This window comes from Embiotoca jacksoni, unplaced genomic scaffold, assembly GCF_022577435.1.
Source record: "Embiotoca jacksoni isolate LCO1_2020_lvr unplaced genomic scaffold, fEmbJac1.0.p SCAF_5, whole genome shotgun sequence".
Taxonomy (NCBI): Eukaryota; Metazoa; Chordata; class Actinopteri; family Embiotocidae; genus Embiotoca; species Embiotoca jacksoni.
This window is the reverse complement of record NW_027185403.1, coordinates 11644336-11664919: the sequence shown is the minus strand read 5'-3', so window position 1 is coordinate 11664919 and position 20584 is coordinate 11644336. Positions and strand designations below refer to the sequence as shown.

The 20584-nt window shown below is 42.1% G+C and overlaps 1 protein-coding gene across 1 annotated transcript in view; it reads right to left on the bottom strand.

Moving 5' to 3' along the window:
* Positions 1-2349: 2349 nt before the first annotated feature.
* LOC138211269 (A disintegrin and metalloproteinase with thrombospondin motifs 2-like) overlaps positions 2350-20584 on the bottom strand; it is a 117163-nt gene continuing 98928 nt past the window's right edge. The window contains exons 6-23 of the mRNA XM_069171024.1: positions 19439-19595; positions 18333-18438; positions 17927-18070; positions 17276-17408; positions 16501-16530; positions 15286-15399; positions 15038-15183; positions 14542-14717; positions 12257-12390; positions 12046-12169; positions 11446-11526; positions 11173-11336; positions 10856-11012; positions 10595-10730; positions 10187-10394; positions 9814-9943; positions 9240-9344; positions 2350-6001 (exon numbers count right to left, since the gene is read on the bottom strand). Of these exons, the coding sequence (XP_069027125.1) occupies positions 3600-6001; positions 9240-9344; positions 9814-9943; positions 10187-10394; positions 10595-10730; positions 10856-11012; positions 11173-11336; positions 11446-11526; positions 12046-12169; positions 12257-12390; positions 14542-14717; positions 15038-15183; positions 15286-15399; positions 16501-16530; positions 17276-17408; positions 17927-18070; positions 18333-18438; positions 19439-19595 (4647 nt within the window). The 3' untranslated portion in view covers positions 2350-3599. The remainder of the gene's footprint in view (positions 6002-9239; positions 9345-9813; positions 9944-10186; positions 10395-10594; positions 10731-10855; positions 11013-11172; positions 11337-11445; positions 11527-12045; positions 12170-12256; positions 12391-14541; positions 14718-15037; positions 15184-15285; positions 15400-16500; positions 16531-17275; positions 17409-17926; positions 18071-18332; positions 18439-19438; positions 19596-20584) is intronic.

Here is a 20584-nt window from a genome sequence, read left to right as displayed (position 1 = left end):
AAAATGTAATGTTATATACACGAGGTGACGAGCATCAAGAAATGCAACCAGTGGCTAGAAGTGCCAGTCTGAACAGAGGCTTGGATCATGGCAGCATTGGAGCTGGCATTAAGTACCAGATTCAAAAACAGGTCTACCAAAGACAGAACTCAAGGTTCAGATCATGAGAAAAAAAAAACTATATGATGCTTAATTGAATCAAAATTCAAAAAGTTGAAATACTGTGTTGCCTTTGCATGTCCAAACAAATGTTCCTGCTGAAATAACAATAATTTTAGCGTGTGAAGCAGCAGAGAGCATATTATACAACAACAATTAGAGATATTCATGAAAAATCTGATTCTTTTCAACAACTCTTTGGTCCTACTTGTGAGCCAATCTGTTTGAGGCTGTGCCTCTATTTTACTGACTACTCTAAATCCACTCCCCTTTACCTGAACAGTGAGAGTCAGCCATGTCACAAAAAGTAAAGTTGTTGTGTTGGTGTCCTTAAAAGCCGAATGAGGAGGATTTGTCAGCTCGAGAGACAGCACAGCGGCGGTCGACCAACCAAGCTAGAGAGTGAATGAAGAGAAGGAGCAGCGTTAGTGAGGCTGAACTATTTCACAGCACAGAATCAAAGAGATGGAAAATACTATTTGCCTAAATATGTGGTATGATGGCATTCACCTTCTGGTACAGTGTCCTGTCTGACTCACCTCTTTGCTCCTTTTGCACAGAAAATACAAGCTGCATTACCATCGCTGATTCCTAATTCTTATAAGTTTCTACTTACTCTTTTTGTCAGCACCAAAAAAATTGCCAGACATCCTTTCTGGTTCATGTTGATTCTGTGAATGAAATCTAATCTGAGTTCAATATACATTTGAACTAATACAATTACATGGTTTTTAATACTGTTCAATTACCCAACCCGGAGAGAGCCCACGTAGGCCCAGGGAGAACATGCAACGTCCACACAGAAAGGCCCCTTTTCGCTATGAGGCGACAATGCTAACCGCTGCACCACTAACATCCAATTACAAACAAATAAACCAAAAAATAAAAAAACAACACATCTCACAATTTGTGATTCTGTGGGCTGACATTAGGCCTGTACTACTGTATATTAGTAGGAAACAGCAGTGTATGCCATCTAATGATTCCTTCCCATGAATATTTCTTTAAGTGACTTTGCTTTGAACCATGAACCATCCTCAAAATGACCTGTTCATTTCTGCATCATCTCAAAATCCAACAATCCAATTGGTATGAATAAATTAACACTTGACTCATAGTTAACAAAATATTGACTGATAACCCCTGGTGTACACAAATATTTTGAACAAATTTTACCAAGCCACACAAGAGGCATCCGCTGAGCTTATAAGGATACAAATGCTAGACTTTAGTATTTACTTTCATCACACACAATGCTTTTTGTTGTTGTTGTCTCTAAGGTGGGCAAAATGGAAACTGCTGGTTAGCATTATTGACCATGCAGTCCAATTTTACTGCAGTGTTCCTGACAAGCATTTATTATCAAATATTCTGCTGACAGACACACTGGAGCATTTAATGACTGTAGCAAAACTGACGTGCACATTTTCCAGAGGATTTTGGAGGCCAGCATGGGAAAACAACCAAAAGACAAAAAAAGAAAAGGCCCAAAAAAACTGTGAAAAATGAAAAATTATTAGTGTTTAACAAAGTGTTGTTTGTCACATATTGAAAGAATGTAATTGAAAATGTTTTTTGTTTTACCGTCAATAAACAAGAGTTTGAATGAAACTTAGATGCTCAGCCTGTTCTTGGAGAAATTAATGAATTCAGGTTAATGGCAGTTTCTGCTGCCACGACAACATAACAGAGCTGACATGAATTCTTTAGTGCTTAAAGTAAAAGGAAGATTACATCTAAATTATTCATGAGCAACAACCTTTTACAGAAACTGTATTCAGTCCCCACTGAAAGCAATTTTCACTATGGTTTAACTTTTAGTAGAAATAGTTAACCATGACAAAAATAAGCAAGTCATGTCCTGGACTGAATTTTGAATCCCAATGGTGAGAAAGAAAAGTCAGACATGACTTGTGATGAGTCATGCAGACTTTAGCCCTGTACCTGCTCATCTTTACTGTCGTTTTCTCAGTTTTGGCAGTCAGGGTCTTGATATTGAAGTGATCTCTGTACAAAACCCCTGACAGTCTGATTACATCATTATAAGGCCACAGAATAATGCTTTGAGGTTTATATGAGCACAAACATGAATATAATGAACAGGACTATTGTGCTGTGTCTCCCCCTACGTGCCAGATATTGCATTACTTTAGAATTTGGAATTGGAAGTTAAATAGTTTATTTATCAGGGTTAACAGAGTGATATAACTTTGTGTTGCAGCCAAAAAGACAAAGGGTAGTTTGGGATTTGTCACGGCAACAAAAATATCACACAACACCGCCAAGTTGCAAAATACCATAGGCACTTAAACTTTAATAAATATTAAACATTAACTTCTATTTTATATGTACAGATATCGTACAGAAAGATCCTTAGATGTGTTTGCAGTTGCTGCAAGTTAGAGATGTACAAACAATTGAACTATGAAAAAAAGAAAATTACACAGCCCACAAAGCTTTTGTTTGGGTGCAGTTGTTATTAACAGGCTTGTTTATATTATTTGTTTTGTAGTTTTCCTACATAAATGAATGCATGAGGGACATTGCTCTTAGCAACACTAACAAAAAAAAGCACCATATTTGAGTGACCATTGAACATGAAAAAACAAAAAAGGATCAAACTACTTTTTCTCTCCTGTTATTTTGTTTTTACTCTTCGATTACTGACATGTTATCATTTGAGCACCACGTGTTTGGCAATGTCCCTCACCAAGCGTACCTTAACTTCCTGAGAGATACTTTAAGAAACCCTTTGGAAAATCTTTGTCAATGGCAACACAATCCAACCAGTGTAAAACTTTCGCAATGTTATTAAATCAAAGGGAAACTTTGGCTTTCGGATTGTCCGGCATTACCATGTTGCTTTCAGGTCTCCAAAAGCTCCAATACACAATACATATGGGGTATTCATGTTTGCCACTTAGCAAGGAAATAGTTTTTATCTTATCTTCCCATACCTGTTTGAGAGATATTCGTATCTGTGTGGGGAAAGCTGCAGTTCTGGGCTGGATTATAATATGGGATGGAGATTTGGATTCTAGGTGGTAGATTTTGTTGCTGCCTAAGTGCCAGTCGTGATAAAACCAATTTACAAACTACATTACAACTTATCAATGTATCCTCACACAAGCCAGGTTTAGTGAGATAAAAGCTTGGCTTCGTAAAGGGCTGGTCAAACTGGATCTGCACTCTTTATCCCTTCTGTTTCTCATTACTGTGTTTACACAGGCGAGGCAACGGTCTGTACTCTAAAGGGCTTTTCTTTATACAAAACAACTGTTCAAACATTTGACCATTATATTCTCTCCCTGCAGTGGTCCTGATTTGCGATATGACAGGGAGTTGTTTTGTTTTTGTTGAGAGGCCTGATAGATAGCATTGTGTCAGTTAAGTGGCGATCGAAGACAACATGTTCATCTCTATAAGAGAAATGGGAAGGTCTACTGTGCTGTGTGGCCTCTCTTCATCCTGAGCAGAAAGTTTCGCTTCTCCTCTAGAAGCTCCTGAATGCGTTTGTTCCTGGTTCTTTCTTTGAAGTTGACCCGGCGCTTTGGGATCAGGTTGTTCTGAGAGATGTCGTTGTCCACGCCAATGACCCTGTTGTACAGGACGTCGACGGAGTTGTTCTCACTGTTATCCTGCCCTCTTCGCGGAGGCTTCACTGTAGATGTGGTGGTGGTTACGGTTGGGTTTTTTTCTTTTGTGGGATTGATCATGGTGGGCGATGAGGTGATAGTAGGGTCTGAGGTTGTCGTGGGAAGAGGGATGCTCACAGGGATGTACTCAGACAGGTCCAGCCAGGGTGAGGAGGCAAGCTCCGTCGTATCCTCTCCAGTTATGGTGGGGATCACCATGGTTAGGCTATCATCCAGCACCATTGTGTCACTGACCACTCCTATGTTGTTGTAGGACACTGTGATGTCATCACCACTCAAAATGATCCCGCTGCTTACAGTAACATCCCCGCTGTAAGTCAATGTGCCTTCAGTGTATGGCACGGTACCACTGGGCATCATGAAATCATCAACATTAACAGTTCCAGTTGGTGTTACAAGATCATCAAATGTGCTGGGTGTTGTTGGTCCAGTTTCTGTGCTGTCATAGTACCACAAAGGAGTTTCATCTGTAGTTGTTGTGTTGTTACTGATGTATGTGACATTGATTCTTGACTCTGGGAAAGGCAAGCTCGTAGTTGTACCAAATACACTAATTGTAGAGGAAATAGTAATGAAAAAGTCTTCTCTTGATGGTTCTTCGCTTGCAAGGGGAGTGAGAGCTGTAGTGTAATAAGAAGGTGTTTTCTTTTTTGGATTAGTCTTTTTCCACCTGGCTTTATTCTGATGAACATCGGCCTGTGAGTTTGAGGCACTTTCGGGTCCTGATTTTGGGCTCTTATGAAGGTTTGTCTTTGCTTGAGTTTGCTTCGTAACTTTGGCCTTTGGCTCAGTGTTCTTTTTGGGATTAGTCTTTGGGGTAACCTCCTTTTTAGAGAAAGGTTTTTTTTTTCTCTCTGGAGTGGGTTTTACCGCAGTCGTCTTTTTGGGAGTGTTGGTTGGTCGAGTAGTCTTTTTGGGAGTAGTTTTGATTGGAGTACTCTTTTTGGGAGCAGTCTTTATTGGAGCAGTCTTTTTGGGAGTAGTTTTTATTGGAGTACTCTTTTTGGGAGCAGTCTTTTTGGGAGTAGTTTTTATTGGAGTACTCTTTTTGGGAGCAGTCTTTATTGGAGTAGTCTTTTTGGGAGTAGTTTTTATTGAAGTAGTCTTTTTTGGAGTAGTTTTTGCTGCAACAGTCTTTTTGGGAGTAGTATTTAGTGGAGTAGTTTTTGCTGGAATAGTCTTTTTGCGAGTATTTAGTGGAGTAGTCTTTTTGCGAGTAGTATTTAGTGGAGTAGTTTTTTTGCGAGTAGTATTTAGTGGAGTAGTTTTTGCTGCAATAGTTGTTTTTCGAGTAGTTTTTGCTGAAAGAGTCTTTTTGGGAGTAGTCTTTATTGGAGTGGTCTTTTTTGGAGTAGTGTTGGCTGGAGTAGCTGTTTTGGGAATAGTATTTGCCGCAGTAGCCTTCTTTGGAGTAGTGTTTGCTTTCTTTTTTGGATTGATCTTGGTTACAACTTGTTTTTTCTGAGTACTCTTTGGTGCTGTATTCTTTGGATTGATCTTTGGTGGAATCATCTTTTTCATGGTTTTCTTTGGCAGAATAGTCTTTTTAGGTTTGGATATTAGTGGGATGTCTGATTTTGCGTTGCTTTCTGCTGGATTTACCGTTGGTGGACTGGTTGTGGCAGTAAAGTATGTGGCAGTTATCATACCAGATGTTGTAGGACTATTTGTAGTGCTTTGTAGCAGTGGATCTGTGCTCTCATCTAAGTCTGGCAGAGGCAGAGGATGAGAAGTAACACTGGGAAAGACTGTGGAACCTGTGGTGATTGCCATGGGAAAGGTGGTAGGGAGGACGGGGGCAGTGGTGGTGGTTGGTGAATGAGTGGTGATCATTTCTGTGGCACTCAGTGAAGTTGGGTTGGAGTGAGGGGTTTGGGTAATAGAGGTAGAAGGATGAGTGGTGGACCAGGAATTGATGGTGGAGGTGGAAATCGGGGTGATGGCAGCATTGGTGGGTTGGAGGGTGGTGAAGCCAGAGCTCGGGATGCTGGTGGTTGGAGGAACTGTAACTCTGGGCCAGATGGAGGTGATGGGGTTGAATCTGGGGGTGGACCTGGGTGCAGGCTCTGTGTTGGTGGCATTGCTGCAGGAGTTGCAACAAATGCGCTGGTAGTCCGGTAGGGAGCAGTAGCGCTTCAGTACCTCCATACGACAGAACACAGAGCGGTCTCCATGACAACGCTGGCCTGTGAAAGAGAGAACAGAGCGCTGAGACTTGGCGCAGCCGGGGGTAGAGGCTATGAAGAGGTGTGTGTGATTGTTAGATATATTTTGTGGATAATGGTAAAGAATGAACATAATAAGATATTGCTATTACATTAGTCTCTGTGTGCTTGTTAGTACATGCACGTGTGTGTGAATGTGTGTGTTGGTTCCACACCGTGCAAAGTACAGTTGTAAAGCCAGACCGTTAGCAGAGGATGCAGGAAGGAAGAGGAAAAAAACCCAAACATCAATAGCAGTCATGAGATTAGTCCAAAGCAACTGAAATGGAAAAAGAAGGGTCGCCAGTCTTGTGTTGTAAATATAACGGTGTCAGGTTGGAATTATTCATTTTAAACATTGGACATCTAATTCTGACTTCCTCTTGCTATCGCAGCGTTGTGTTGCCTTTGCTTCTGACCTGCTTCCTTTTTCAGTTTGATGATAAAAACTCTACCACTTGACTTGCACCCTTTTTGTACCATGCCAGTAAAATCACCACCTTCTCATTGCAGTGTCTGACATTTTGACATTTTCTCTGACAAAGAATCTAACCAGTGAACATTCCTGGTGAGAGAACGATCACACTTTTTAAAACATTTTTATTGATACAACTTTGCTGTTGAGAATGACAGGAACTGAAACAATGAGATGTACGCCCCCTCCCCCCTGCTCAATATATAGATATATTTTTTCTTAAGAAAAATAATTCAACTGTATCGAAAGTTACAAGTTCACAGTCACTTTGGTAAAACACTTGATTACTTGGAAATCAACCAGTCAATCTGTTTATCGATTGAAACAAAACCCCCATGAAATACATAAATGATATTTGCTGTTTAAATAAAATACATAATTTCCATGATGATGTAAAAACTGGAATGGCACATTAAGTGTCATATGAAACATTTACAAAACATTAATAAAATTTCCCTGATAAATCAAAGTGCATATAGACGCAGTGCACGTAGTCCATCTGAATGTTTCTTCAACGTTAGCCAAACGTTAGCCAGCCCCACGCAGCAGGCCAGTGAAGCCACAAAACAGTTACCCATAGTATAGAATATTATAGAAGAAGATAACAGTCATGAACATTATTAAATACAGTCAACACCAATGTTATATACAGTATCGCACTGCTAGGTCTGGCTTGGTCTCATACAGTCCAACTCCAGCAGAAGGAAACCTTGGATAGCTCGCTACATATTCACAACAGAAATATGTGATCACAATACAATGACAAGTCTGAAGTGTTTATTTTTCTAGATGCCATATGTGTCAATACCCTAGGCCCTTTAGTAAACCCTTCCCAGTAGTTGGACATTGGTCCGACATCACCTTGGTAGGTTTGATGGTTGGCGGGTGTGAGTTTGTTAAGTTGGTTTGAAGCTGCCTCTATTCCGAGTGAAACTTTGAATGAGTAAAGCCATCTCTTTCACAGATAAATGCCATTACATTCAATCCAAGATAAGGCATTGTTCATGTGGTTAATGTTCATCAAAATAAAATGAGATCATCGGACGCTCTCAAATCAAAGTTTATGAGGTATTTCTGTATCTGATTGCAAATGTGTAAAAGCCCAAATGATGAAGCACCCTTACACACGTACACACACACACACACACGCACACAGACACACACACACACACACACACACACACACACACACACACACACACACACACACACACACACACACACACTTTGACAATACTGGCGTTTCTCACTTACTCAGTCGTGTAAGCTGACACACAAGACCTACATCTTCCCATGCAATCACACACGGACACACACATACACACACAGATGCACTAACATACTCACACACATATGTACACAAACATACAGGTGGATGGATGCAAATGTGCATGACAAAACGTGATCCTACCCTTAAAGAAAACAAGAAGCGACAGTAAACCACTGATCCATCTGAGAGAATGGAGAGGCAACTAACTGACCAAGTCCTGCATAATATAGGTCTAACCCCGTCCCCCAAAACGCTTTACCTTTATTAAATATTCATCTGTATTCATGTAAAATCAATAAAAAAATACACATAACAGTCAAGGATCTAAGCGATCAATAGCAGTCCAAAGGTTTTAGGCAAATAAGCTACAGCTTATTCATGGTAAAACATTATTAATATTATTGTTACTCATATAGATTTAGATTTATAGGTATATATAAATACAAATATATTTATAGATGTATTTGTTTAAAGTCTGCAAGCACAAATAAGCTGCATTTATTGAACTTTTGTATAACAGTCAAAGAGAGGATGGCTGATGATGAGGTGAAATGGGAAGCAACCTCAAGTGGTCAGACTACCCTGTTATTTTTTTTTCTTCTTCTTTTACCATCCTTAACTTCAACATTCTTCACCTCACAGTTCCCTCCCCAACAAAGAAATCAAAAGGTTTACTCGTGTCACTTCCTGTCCCTGTGCTGAGTTTCTGTCAATCTGAGAATGGAACGTAGAATGAGACACCATCCTCATCCCCGAATGGAACCAGGATGTCAGATGAGCACTTTAGCAAAGATGTCCTCGGATCACATTCACAATAAAGCTTTCATATTTTTTATATATATTTTTTTCTATATAGATATTTATATACCTTTGCTGTTTATTTTCACACCTGTTTCTCCTCCGTATTGACAATGCGCTACAAAAAGAAAAAAAGCGCAGCTGCATCTCAGGAGTGGTAACCCATAACAACAGGCAGCTAGCTCGCGCAAAACGTGGCCGCCAAATGCAGAGGGGGGTCCCTCACATGTGAACGGCTCTTCGACACTTCTCAGGAGGTGCCGATGAAAACCGGCTTGCCTTGCCACTTCGAATCCTGTTCACATCAAATATTTTGTTGATCTTTTGAATTTTCGACTGGCCAGCGGTTACAACACAATGCTCCACACAGGAGAGAGAGAGAGATAGAGAAAGAGACAGAGCCAGAGAGAACCAACTAGCACACACAGGAGCCAGAGACCTCCCCCAGTCAGAGCCGTCTCAGACACAGAGAGAGAGAGACAACATCCCCCCAAAAGAGAAGCGAAAGCTTTGCGGCTCGCTCACGGGCGTGGGCACAGGCACGAGGCTTGGGGGAGGGACAGGTCAGGGGGCCAGCCGGGGCCGGCCCTGCAGAGACAGGAGGACAGAGATGGGCAGGGCCCAGCAGAGGACAGACATGCAGCTGCGGCTGCTACTGTGGAGGCCAGGCTGGGAACTATAGAGGGAGGTTTTACGTAAGGAAATCTTCGGGAAGTTGGGGTTGGGCCGAGACAACCACTGGATCAGAATGTTGCCATTCTTGTTGAGGTCCGATGAGCCCTCTGCAGAGAAACAAGGAGAGAGTGATAGTTTTGTTAAGCTGGACATCATAACAAATCATTCAATGGTCACTCTTTTGTTTTTCTCCTTCTTTCTACTGATGCCAACATCTATTTTCTGTCTATTTTAGTTATTCCCATTTTTACACCTTAAGCTTGGAAAAATGATCCTATTCCACATTGTCTGACTGTATCACAGAGTAAACTTCATATTCTGTGTCTGTTCCACCTTCTCGTTATATGAAGGTACTTACATTGAGTGAAATATCTCAAACCCAAAACTTCATGGTTTCCTGTATATTAGTATTCTAGATGTTCTAGATTTTCTGCGGACTATTTTATACTTGCCAATTCTGACATTAATTTGTATCAGTGATGTTTAAGAAAATGAACACAGTTCTGTCAAAGTGAACATAATAGTGCAGTTTGCCTGGCAGATCGTTTAGTGAGGTGGAGCTTGCTCTACACTTACTGGGACACGGTTCCATGCGACAAACTCTTATGGTGTCCGGCTTACTATCCAGACACAGGCCGATGGTGTTGTCCCTGGTGTGGCACAGCGCCTGCCTCTGCTGGGTCCCATTCCCACATGTCACTGAACACTGGAGACACAGGACAAGCACACACATAACACAACAAATTATCACAAATGACCTGGTAAATATGTAAAGCAATACAAAGGCATGAAAGTACATGAACACGAGAATGTGATAATCAAAACTCTGAACATCTGACAAAAATGCAGAGTATTTTCCGGCAAAAATCCTTATGTATTAAAAAGTATTTGTTTTACTTTTCAGATTCACTTTCGAAACCCCCTGTTGACCCATGTTTAGCCTGCATACCTGTGACCAGGGTCCGACTCTCCACTGGGTGGGACAGGGGTATCGGTTGCAGGACCTGCGCGCCTCGGGTCGCTCGTCGTTGCAGTGTTTATTGTGGATGGAACGCGTGGTGTTGTCATCTGAAGGCTGGACACAGCTGACCGAGCGGATTTGCATACCCGTCTTTCCACATGGTTTGCTGCAGTTCTGCCACTCCCCTGTCACCCAACTGGAGAATATCACAGGAGGGAGAGAAACAGGAGTTCTGAGGGCATTTAAAGTGTCACAGTATTGAACTAAACAGCCACAAAGAAGAAGAAAAAACAAAAAAGCGCCGTCTGAAAGCAGAATGTTTGAATCCCAGTTTAGCTAGATTCCCAAGTTAAAGTTTTACAGTTTGTGTCCTACGGTTTATAATATAATACATACATCGGTGGAGGGCAGAGCTTCTGGTTGCAGTCTCTGGTGTCTCCTCTCGGTTTCATGTTGGACTTGTTACAGAAGCTTTTATGGACCATCTTGCTGTCAACTTTTCTTCTGCAGCCATATCGCAGGTACTGCTTCCCTACAACAGGGGACGGGATGGAAAATGTAACAAATGTAAGGACAGAAACATGATGTCAAAATGCAGAGAGGTGACCTCAAAGACACAACAGTGTCTCCATTTGTATTTTCCTTGCTTTACTGTACCTCCACCACAAGGCTTGGAGCAGTAGGACCATCTCTTCGGGGCCCACTCATAGGCACTGTCCTCTACCAGCATGTTGTTCTGAATGGCAGAGTCACTGTCCATATTCATCATGTACTTGTATGACAAGTTCACATCCTCGTCCCCATGTAATCTCATCTACACAAAGAAAGATCATCATAAAAGTAGACAAAAACAGAAGTTAACTGGAATAAATTTCGGACAAAAAGGGATTTTAAGTGTAATTCAGATTATGGTCAGCAGAAAATGTTTGAATATCACCAAATTTAATATTAAAATCGTTTGTTTCAGCGTGTACCATGATTAGAATTCCATGTCTGAGAGGCCCGGTAGTCTGAAGGGTCTCCTTGTCATTGTCATTCTCATATTCCCACTCCACGCCCTTCTCTATGACCGAGTGAGATTCGGGGTACTCGTTTTCCCCATTTAAGAAAAACAGTCCCGATGCCACGTTCTTAACAGCTGCAGATGGGTGAGAAACACATAAGGACTACACTTGTACAGAACACAAATTCAAGTGCTTTTATATACACATGTGCACAAAAGACAGACAAGGGACAGTGTCAAATACCCAAAGTGTGCGAGGTTGCTTTCAGCTCTTGGATCAGTAAGTGTCTTGCTCCTCTGGGGATTTCAAGAACTTTGAGGAAACCTGAAATGAAACACACATCTGGTTTGTGGCTTCAAAATCAACCATCACTCCCCCAAAAGCTAATTTTACAGTTTCCTGACACAGAGCCTCAGCTAATCCAGTGAAGAGCTCTTAAACCAAATATCCCATCAGTCTTGAATATTTTCATTCAGTGAAAACATCAGATTCTTGGAATCTTGCTGTTCTAATGTAGGTCTGTCCCGACTTCAGCAGTTATATTATACACTTATAAACATCAGCTAATAAAATGAAGTTTGATTTAACTTGGCAATGCTCTCGTGGAAACATGTCAGCTCGCTTCTCACTTCAGGGTCAGTTTTACAAATCTTCCTCTAGAGGGCGATGTTTAATTACACATAACAAAATAAAGAGGAGAAGAGTCCAGCTTGTAAACAAAGGACACTGGCCAACTATTTATTCAGTGCTGAACACAATCATAGTTATCCATGGCACTGATGGGACCAAGTCAATTCTGTCCTAGATATAAATAAATAAAATTGTGACTGCTGGTGCATTTACCTTGTTTCTTGGCAGTACGTGTGATGGTGTCTTTGAAGGTTTTGCAGCTGGAGTTGTCACCTCCGCACACTCCACACTTGTCTTCCTGCTTTGAGGAGCCGACCACACCGTCACAGCCCACTTTCTGTGAATGAGGACGTGGAGAAATTTATCACATGCAGATCCGAACACATGAAGGTGTCTTGCTTGCATACACGCGCATAACACTCACTTCACACTCCCCACGCACACACACACTGTGTGGGTCCTTGTATGAGCAGCGAGTGCCGTCCAGGACCGTCCTCTGCATGAAGACCACATCTCGTGTCTCCTTGGACTGGCAATGCAGGTGGCAGCGTTTGTTAGCTGGGAAAGGCAAACACAAATACACTCACAGAATTGTAATGACTACGCAAATGATTTTCAGCATGTCACGCACATGGTCCATCTTGATGATTTCATGTTTACAACCAACATGTGATTATTTTTTATGTTCTCAATGAGCGCTCCATGAGTCAGCTTGACACTGTGTCTCATTGTGTCTGTCTGAGTGAGTCATACTACAACTACATGGGCCCTGAGAGACAAAACCTGGCAGATCATCCCAGTGAAAATGAACACTGCTCACTGCTACTTCATCACGTTTATTACAGATGGCCACAATCCTGAGACCTTGTCTTATGGAGCTTTGACACTAAAAAAAACAAGTGGCAGACATGCTGCGCAACTGCTGTATTACATCACGTGGAGAAAACACATTTTTGTCACGTTGAACTGAAGATAGACAAACAACCTATGAATTCCCTTTTCAGTGATCAGAATGAAGACTCTTCTACTGAGCTATGACAACTGAGGGGGCCAATGTCATGCACGCACGTCACAGTGCAGTGGAGGAGCAGAACTGTGGAGGTAAAATATCTATAGTATCTATAGTACAAGCAAGATGCGGACCTTTTTCACAAATGACAGGTGAAAGCAGGGAAAGCGCAGGTGTATAAATGACGGCTGCATTCCATTTAGAGGGTGTCCCAGTTAGATATGTTGGTTTAAAGTCATTGCTTACTGGGACACTTATTGGAACTGAGCCGTCATTAATACACCTGTGTTTTCCCTCCTGTGACAGGTCCAAATGTCTGCTGTGGAAAAGGTCTATATTGTACCTTAGTCAGCCGTTCCTCACCCTTCAACACTGCAGCATACAAATAAATTTGCAGTTTGGTCCAAATAAAATAATTTGCTTTATTCTTTTGAGTTTCTCTGTGGTTCCACTATTTAATTAGAGGGTCATTAAAGAGTTATTTTGCACATAATGCTCTCGTACAAGGACTTCTGGGAGATCTCTGATCCCATCTGTGCGAGAACACAGAAAACAGCAGACAATTTAGCGCTTTGGATATAATAGGATAAACCAAAGGGTTAGAGGAGGTTCTCACTAGCTGCTTGAACAGCCACACACAGGGCAGCCCCACATTTCATGTTCCTTTCCTCTAAAGTATTTTACAGTTTACTGTTGACTCTGGGAAAATACCCAAATAGAGACATGAAAACGGCAATTTGTCAAACAAATACTACAGTTTCGCATTTGGAGCAAGCACTCTTCTTTCCTCACACTATCTGGAAGTGAGATGACAGACCATGAATGGAATTCAATTTCACCTCCCTGTTCATTTCTCTCTCTCTCTCTCTCTCTTCCACACACACAGACACACACATGTGCTTATGCATACACACATACATCCACACACACACGCACACGCACACACACACACACACACACACACACACACACACACACACACGTTGAAAAGTAATTTTAGATGGTGAAGGCTTTGTTGAAAAATATGGCATTTAGAAATAATAAGAACGAAGTAAAACAATTTAGCGAGGCCCCTCTTAGCTGACTTTGTGTAGCGTGACCTCCGTTTAGGGAGACAGCTCAGCACTTTTCTGTAGGGCTGCCCTTTAGTTGGATGATAATTTAATATGTGTCAGGAAGGCAGTGACATGTACGTTTGGAGACAGGGGTGATCTGACAATTTCACACACTCACATATGGACAAAACTTCTCAATTATGTAAAGAGGTTTGGGGTATGAAGGAGCGAACTTTAGATTTGGGTCCCATTGTGAATCTGATAGTTTGTCCATATGTGATTACTGATACACGGGTGGAAAAAAAATGGAAGAGGGGGTTAGTGGGGTTCAAATGACATCAGTGAATGGGTGGGGAAAGAGAGACGACACTGAGTTCAAAGAGGATTGTTTTTGAAGAGATTTTCAAAGACGGCTTGTTTTTATGGGAGGGCGTAGCCGTACCTCAAATCTTTACTCAGACTCAGCAGGACAACCAGATGTCAGTGGCCATTACAGAACACAACCTATAAATATAAACCCTCAAAAACCCAGCCGCATTGAAGAATGTGTTTGCTTACTCTTTTCATTCATATTTACAACTTCTACAGTTTATCATCACTTTTTCGGTTTGGTGCGTATCTCCACACATGTAGGTGTCCACTCACGGTCTGTGTGTTCATAAGGCAGCCAGTGGTGCTTGTTGCTGTGGAGTTCAAAGCGAGGGTCCCAAGCATGGCACTGCTCCTCTCGTGTGTCACTGTAGATGTCTTCGCACTCGTTTATGTTGCACATCTGGAATTGGTAAGTCGCCCCGACGCAAGTCCGACCTCCGTTGGCTGGTCTGAGAGAATGGCAGGGCAGAGGGCACAAGACTTTAAACGGTTTTAGGTTTCACTTCTGTAACACACTGGCTTGAATTTGAAATCTTGAGCCAGAAATGATACATTTAACGCTTGCACAAATTATTTTGATCTATGTTAATGGAGTGAAATGGCCTCCTGCAATTATTCCTATCAGGAGTCAGTGCAACAAATATCAAAAATCTAAATCAGGGTACGTCTGCTTCACCAGAGCTGAATTTTGGATAACTAAGCATACATAGACTGCAAACTTGCAATTTTACATTTTCACCCAAACACATGCACACTGACAGTTTCATACCTTGGATTGTCACAGTCGCGTGTGCGAAACTGTACTCCTCCAGCACAGGTGCGGGAGCACTGGCCAAACTCACTCCAAGAACCCCAGTTTCCATCTTGCTTTATGATGTCAGGGGTCAGCCAGATGCAGTGACCTTTAAAGCAATGCTGCAACAGACCGAGAATAAAAGGCAAAGATGCTATTTGAATACAGTGTACCACCGACATTATTGTTCTTTGATAGAACGTAGTATTGAAGTGCACAAATACCTTCCCGTTCCCACACATGGTGCCATCGATGGGTGGTCCTTTCTTGGTCTTGCAGAAGAACGGATTGTCTGGGTGGCTACACCACAGCTGCTTACATGGGTCGAATGTGCGATACTGTGGGGCACAGAGAGAGATTCCTTCTTACAACCAGAAGCCCTAACCTACGATACACACACCAGGTAACAGGTCAACCATCATGAGAAAGCTGGGATGAGACCAAACACTGAATAAAAAGAAACAAAAGTAGAGATGGGGAGAGAAATATCACAACAACAATAGCCACAACAGTGTAATACCCAACAATAACAACACCAACCCTGCGCTGAATCACTGCACTGTACACTACGCTTCACTGAGAAACACACAGCCATTCATGCAAACTAAACCAATGGATGATAGAGAGAGACAAGGCTCTCGTAATGAGACAGCCTACGGTTTAACTACGTCACAAGGGAGGTAAGAGGGCTGAGGGCAAAAGATTTAGAAGCCAAAAGGTGAAGTCTCGCTGACCTCTAAAATGCCCCTCGACACAGATCAAGGACCAAATTCTCCTCCTTGTCTGATATGAACCACCACCAAACTGACCTGCAGTCCAGGTACTGAGGGGGCGTGCCCTCCTCCCTCTTTTCCACACACTTCCCTACCCACGATGACCCTGGGGACCTTTACAGGTCAGAGGGCTCGTCACAATCAATGGCTAGACTGTGGTAGGTAATCACCAGTTACATCAGACTGGAGGATCCTAAAAGCTGAAACATGGAAAAACAGCCTCTGTTCAGGCCAAGCCCTTTCCCCTTGGATGGGAAAGACATCTTTCCAACCTTTTCCACTCGTTTATAGTCATGAGAGTGCCAATATAATGAGGCTCTTCCTGCTGGTGCTGCAGTGATTTAACACAGATTTGCAGGAGAGGACTCGGGGTATGGTACTGTTCAACTGCTGGACTGCACCATAGCCACCGAACCAATGAAACAGTAGTCATAGTGTTTGGAGGGATTTTATAGCCACTTTCTCTCAAAACATGAGCATTTTAGAATCCTGCAGACTCACATCGAAAATGTGACAATGGGTAGAACAGAGAAACAAAGTACAGTAAAAAAGAAATGTAAGGAGCAACATTACAAACAGTTACAACTCCGGAGGACAAATAGAAAAAGAAAATCTGAGAAAATAAATGACGGGCCACATGTCTTCCGGGAGGTGGGGTTACCTTACCTGCGTTCCTGACTGGCCCGCCTTTTGTAGCTGAGGGGAATGAGTTTGACAAGAGAATAGAGGGTAATCTAGCAATGTGTGCAAAGCTCCTGAACAAGCCCTTAGTCAATCAAGCAACAGCTTCCCAACAGCGTGCCACAGTGGCTTCACAGTCATAGAGCGGGTAGGGTGACCGGGGAGGAGGTAAAGATGCCTGGCAAGATGCTGCAGCTGGGTGAAGTTTGTCTACTGTGTGTTTTTTTTGCGTGTGGTTACAAAATACTGTTTGTGACAGGTTCATGTAAAGGCACTGTGGTATCAAAATTATATCTATATTGTTAACGTTAATAGCAGGAAAAAAAAAATAGCTATCAAAACCAATTACCTGCTTTTAAGCAAGATGTCAATCCCACCAGTGGCCGGGAGAGGAAACACAGGACATCAGAAGAACGTGAATAGCTGTGTATGTGTGACTCTCATTTCATTACAGTGTGGATCAGAGACAGATGTCAGTACTGGGCTCAGTTAATGAGGAAAACTGTCAGAGCGAAAAAGAGCTCCCTTAAAAATGCAGATATCACAGTGAAATTCAGAAAATTCTGAATGAATTGAATACACTGAATTCAAAGTGACTTTACTCCAAAAATCTCAGTTTGTCACAGAAAATGAAGTGATGCTAAGCTTAATTGGTGGCAAGTGTGGTAGAGGTTGCCCTCTAGTCTGTTAGTGCAGTTAATACGAGTTTGTAAACTAGCTATGTTAGTAAAGTGACCGTCAGACTACCAGGGTGTCTTACCGCAGTGCACATTGTGTAGCCCACACCGAAGTCAAAGCGACACTGTTCGTTCATGGAGTAGTGCAAACCAGGGAGTTGAGGCAGCGATGGCCAGTTGTGGTCAAAGGGGTCATCACGAAGACAGTCGTAAGAACTGTGAGAGGAGCCACAAAATGAGTTAAAATTTTACTTGTTTAATTTATTATCTTCCATTTACTCATCCAAATGTCATATTTCCTCATTAATCCCCTGTTATAAAAAATGTCATAAAAAAAGACTTTCTGTCAATCAACTCTCTGCCCTCTCGTCTTTGCCGTTTTAGCTCAAACACACATTTAATTAAAGCTCTAATTTATTGCATTGTTTTGTATGTAGTACTGTATGTGTGGTGGATCGCCATGTTTTCCAGATAGGTTTCTTGAGAAGTTATGATGTGAGGGCACTTGAGCACCCTGGCCATCAAATCTAGGCGTTCACACCATGAAAACCACCATTATATAATGGCAGTGATATTTGTGCACTTTATTAAATAATATCTTTTAGAATAAAATCTCATAGACACTGAAAACTTGCACAAAATATCAACTAGATGCAAATTCAAAATAGTGATGTCAATATTGACCTTTAAAAGCGCATATTATAAAATCCTATGAGAAGGTGTGTGTGTCTCACTGAAGGTAGCGTCCCAGCTCCTGCATGCTACATCTGGACCAGTGGAAGCGGTGGAAGGCAGCTTGCACCAGGGGGGCCATGATGCTGCCCATGTGCACCTCATCTCCACAGCGGTTTCCCTGGCCATCGTGTTCCATCCCCAGCCTACACAGAGAAAGAGAGAGAGGGAAAAGAGGGCAGGAAAGAAGTGAAGGGAAAGGAGACAAATCAGTGGAGACAGATTGGGAACGTGTGGGAGGAGAAGAACAAGAAACAAAGGAAGGAGGCAGTGGCAGTTCACTCATCAGACATTGGCCGAGGTGACCAACGGACAAAAATTGTAATTAATCAATACAGTCCTTTAACTGACTGTCTTGTTGTCTCCTGCTCAGCAGGCTTGATCACATCATTATGGCAATATACTTACACATGTCCGGTCTCGTGTGCCACCACGAATGCAGAAGAGAAACCATCCTCATGGTTCAGAGTGCAGCTCCTCACTGGGTGGCACATGCCTGTCACTGGAGCATAACCTTAGCAACCAGGGAGAGAGGTACAACCTCAATCATTTATAGACTCACTGTTGTCATGAAATGCAACAATTATATAGAGAAAAAAATATTCCAACTTGGCATTAAAACTTGAGACTGACAAAAAGACAATATTCTCAACCACTCAGACAGTCAAAGGTAAAGTTTTTTTTTTCCACTTGAGTTTCTAATTTTGTTGCTCATTTGATATTTTCAATACCAAACTTTAAATCTAATACACTATACGCTATCCTAGTAAATTGCATCACACACAACATTTGAATGTTTTTCATACTCCCTTTATTATTAAAACTCAATACATCTTCATGAACTGAATAATACTAGATCAATCACCAGGCAACTCCTCGTACTGAAATACACATCTGGTTTAATTATGTGCATTTTCCAGCCATTTCAGTCAAAGAACTGATCAGTGATATCAAACCAATTGGGCTTGACTATTTTAACTTCTCATTTTAATCTGATACTTCAATCTAAAGACTATAGACTATATAGAAAGGAGTGTGTCACACAAACGTATAAGAGCAAATGTGTTTGCATCTGTGTGTCTAATCCTAACCCTAAATAGACACCTTTCACCTCTACGTAGGCCAATGTCCAACTCTGTGTGTGCTTGCCTGTCCTGTACTGCCTATAATTGTGGAGCTGTGGCTGGCCCTTCTCTGTCTATTGATTTTCTGCTGCTGAAGGCTGAGCCCAAGGGCAGCTGAAGGGCTTCTGGATAGCTAGGCCACTGCCTTTAGAGGCCTCTCCCCTGGGCCTGACTGTTAGTCTGTACTCTGCTGCACAGAAAACCACCAACCACCAAACCCACTGTGCACTATGCAGCTATATGAGGCAACGGAAGGAAGCGGGGAGTTTTCTGTGTGTAGTTACGAGTTTTACATTCCCAAGAGCGTGAGGGAGCAATGTGAATGTATTGTATGTATTATATGTTAAAGAGATTATGAGAGCTTTAGTTTGTGTATGCGTCCATTAATACCCTGCATGCCCGTGGGCCCAAATTCCTGCCGTGTGAGGAAAATGGCGTGGTCGTGATACTCAGCGTCCCCTGTGTCCTGCTTCTGCTGCAGAAAGGCCCAGCGACACACGTTCTCCAGACTCTGAGACGGGTTCCCCAGTTCGATCAGGCTCATGGACTGGAACAAGAGATGGAGATGTGCAGGAAAGAGGGAAGAGGGTGTGTCGATTATACAAAAACAGAAGTAAACCGGCTTCTCGTTTTTAATTTTGATACAAAAACATCTTACTCAACCCTGTAGGGGGCAGTGTCACAATGTTATATACTGTCAGCAGATTTTTCAAATTGCTGAGGTGTATAACACTCACACAAACACACACTGAGAAAGATGCAAAGTACTATTAGTACCGTATTATAATGCAAAAATATAATATATTACTGTAATATCCACTTCAAAAATTTACATAAACTGAAAAAAAGGGGGTTATATTAATGAACAATGCACTTATAGTCAAAAACAAGTCCAGTTAAAAAATATTTACCTCCAATTAAATGAATAATGCTAACACCCACACAAACACTCAGATGCCTGGAATTCCTTCCATTCACCTTGACCTATCATTCACTCCTCATTAGGATCTCCCCTCCCCTCCCCTCCCCCCCTCCTCTCCCCTCCCCTTCCTCAAAATATCCTGCTGAAGGAGTCTTTCCATGTCTTCCACTGATTCCTTTTTTGCCATTTCTACATTTTCTCACTATTTTCACACATGCACAATACACAGCTGAATCAAACAGTGAGCGTGTGGTGTGAGTCAGAAGACATATGGCCTGCCTCTATACACATGATGGAGGGTCTGTACTCTGCACAAACCCCCTTTAGACACAGTGCACTGTACATGTTTGTGGTTTCTCATGTTCAATCAGTTACTTGTGTGTATGTTTCACAGTGTTTTTATGATCTTTAAAAAATTAGTTTGTAATGGTGTGTAAATGTTGTGTTGGAGTGTGTGTGAAGTGTGGGAGTGTGAGTGTGCCTGAATTCAGGGTCACATAGCCAATCTGCAGGCTGTCTGGGTGCAGCTCTGTTGCCACGGTAATTGGGAATGATGGACAGCCGGAGCTTTGGCTGAAGCTGCATAGGGGCTGGCCCTGAATGACCAATGTAGT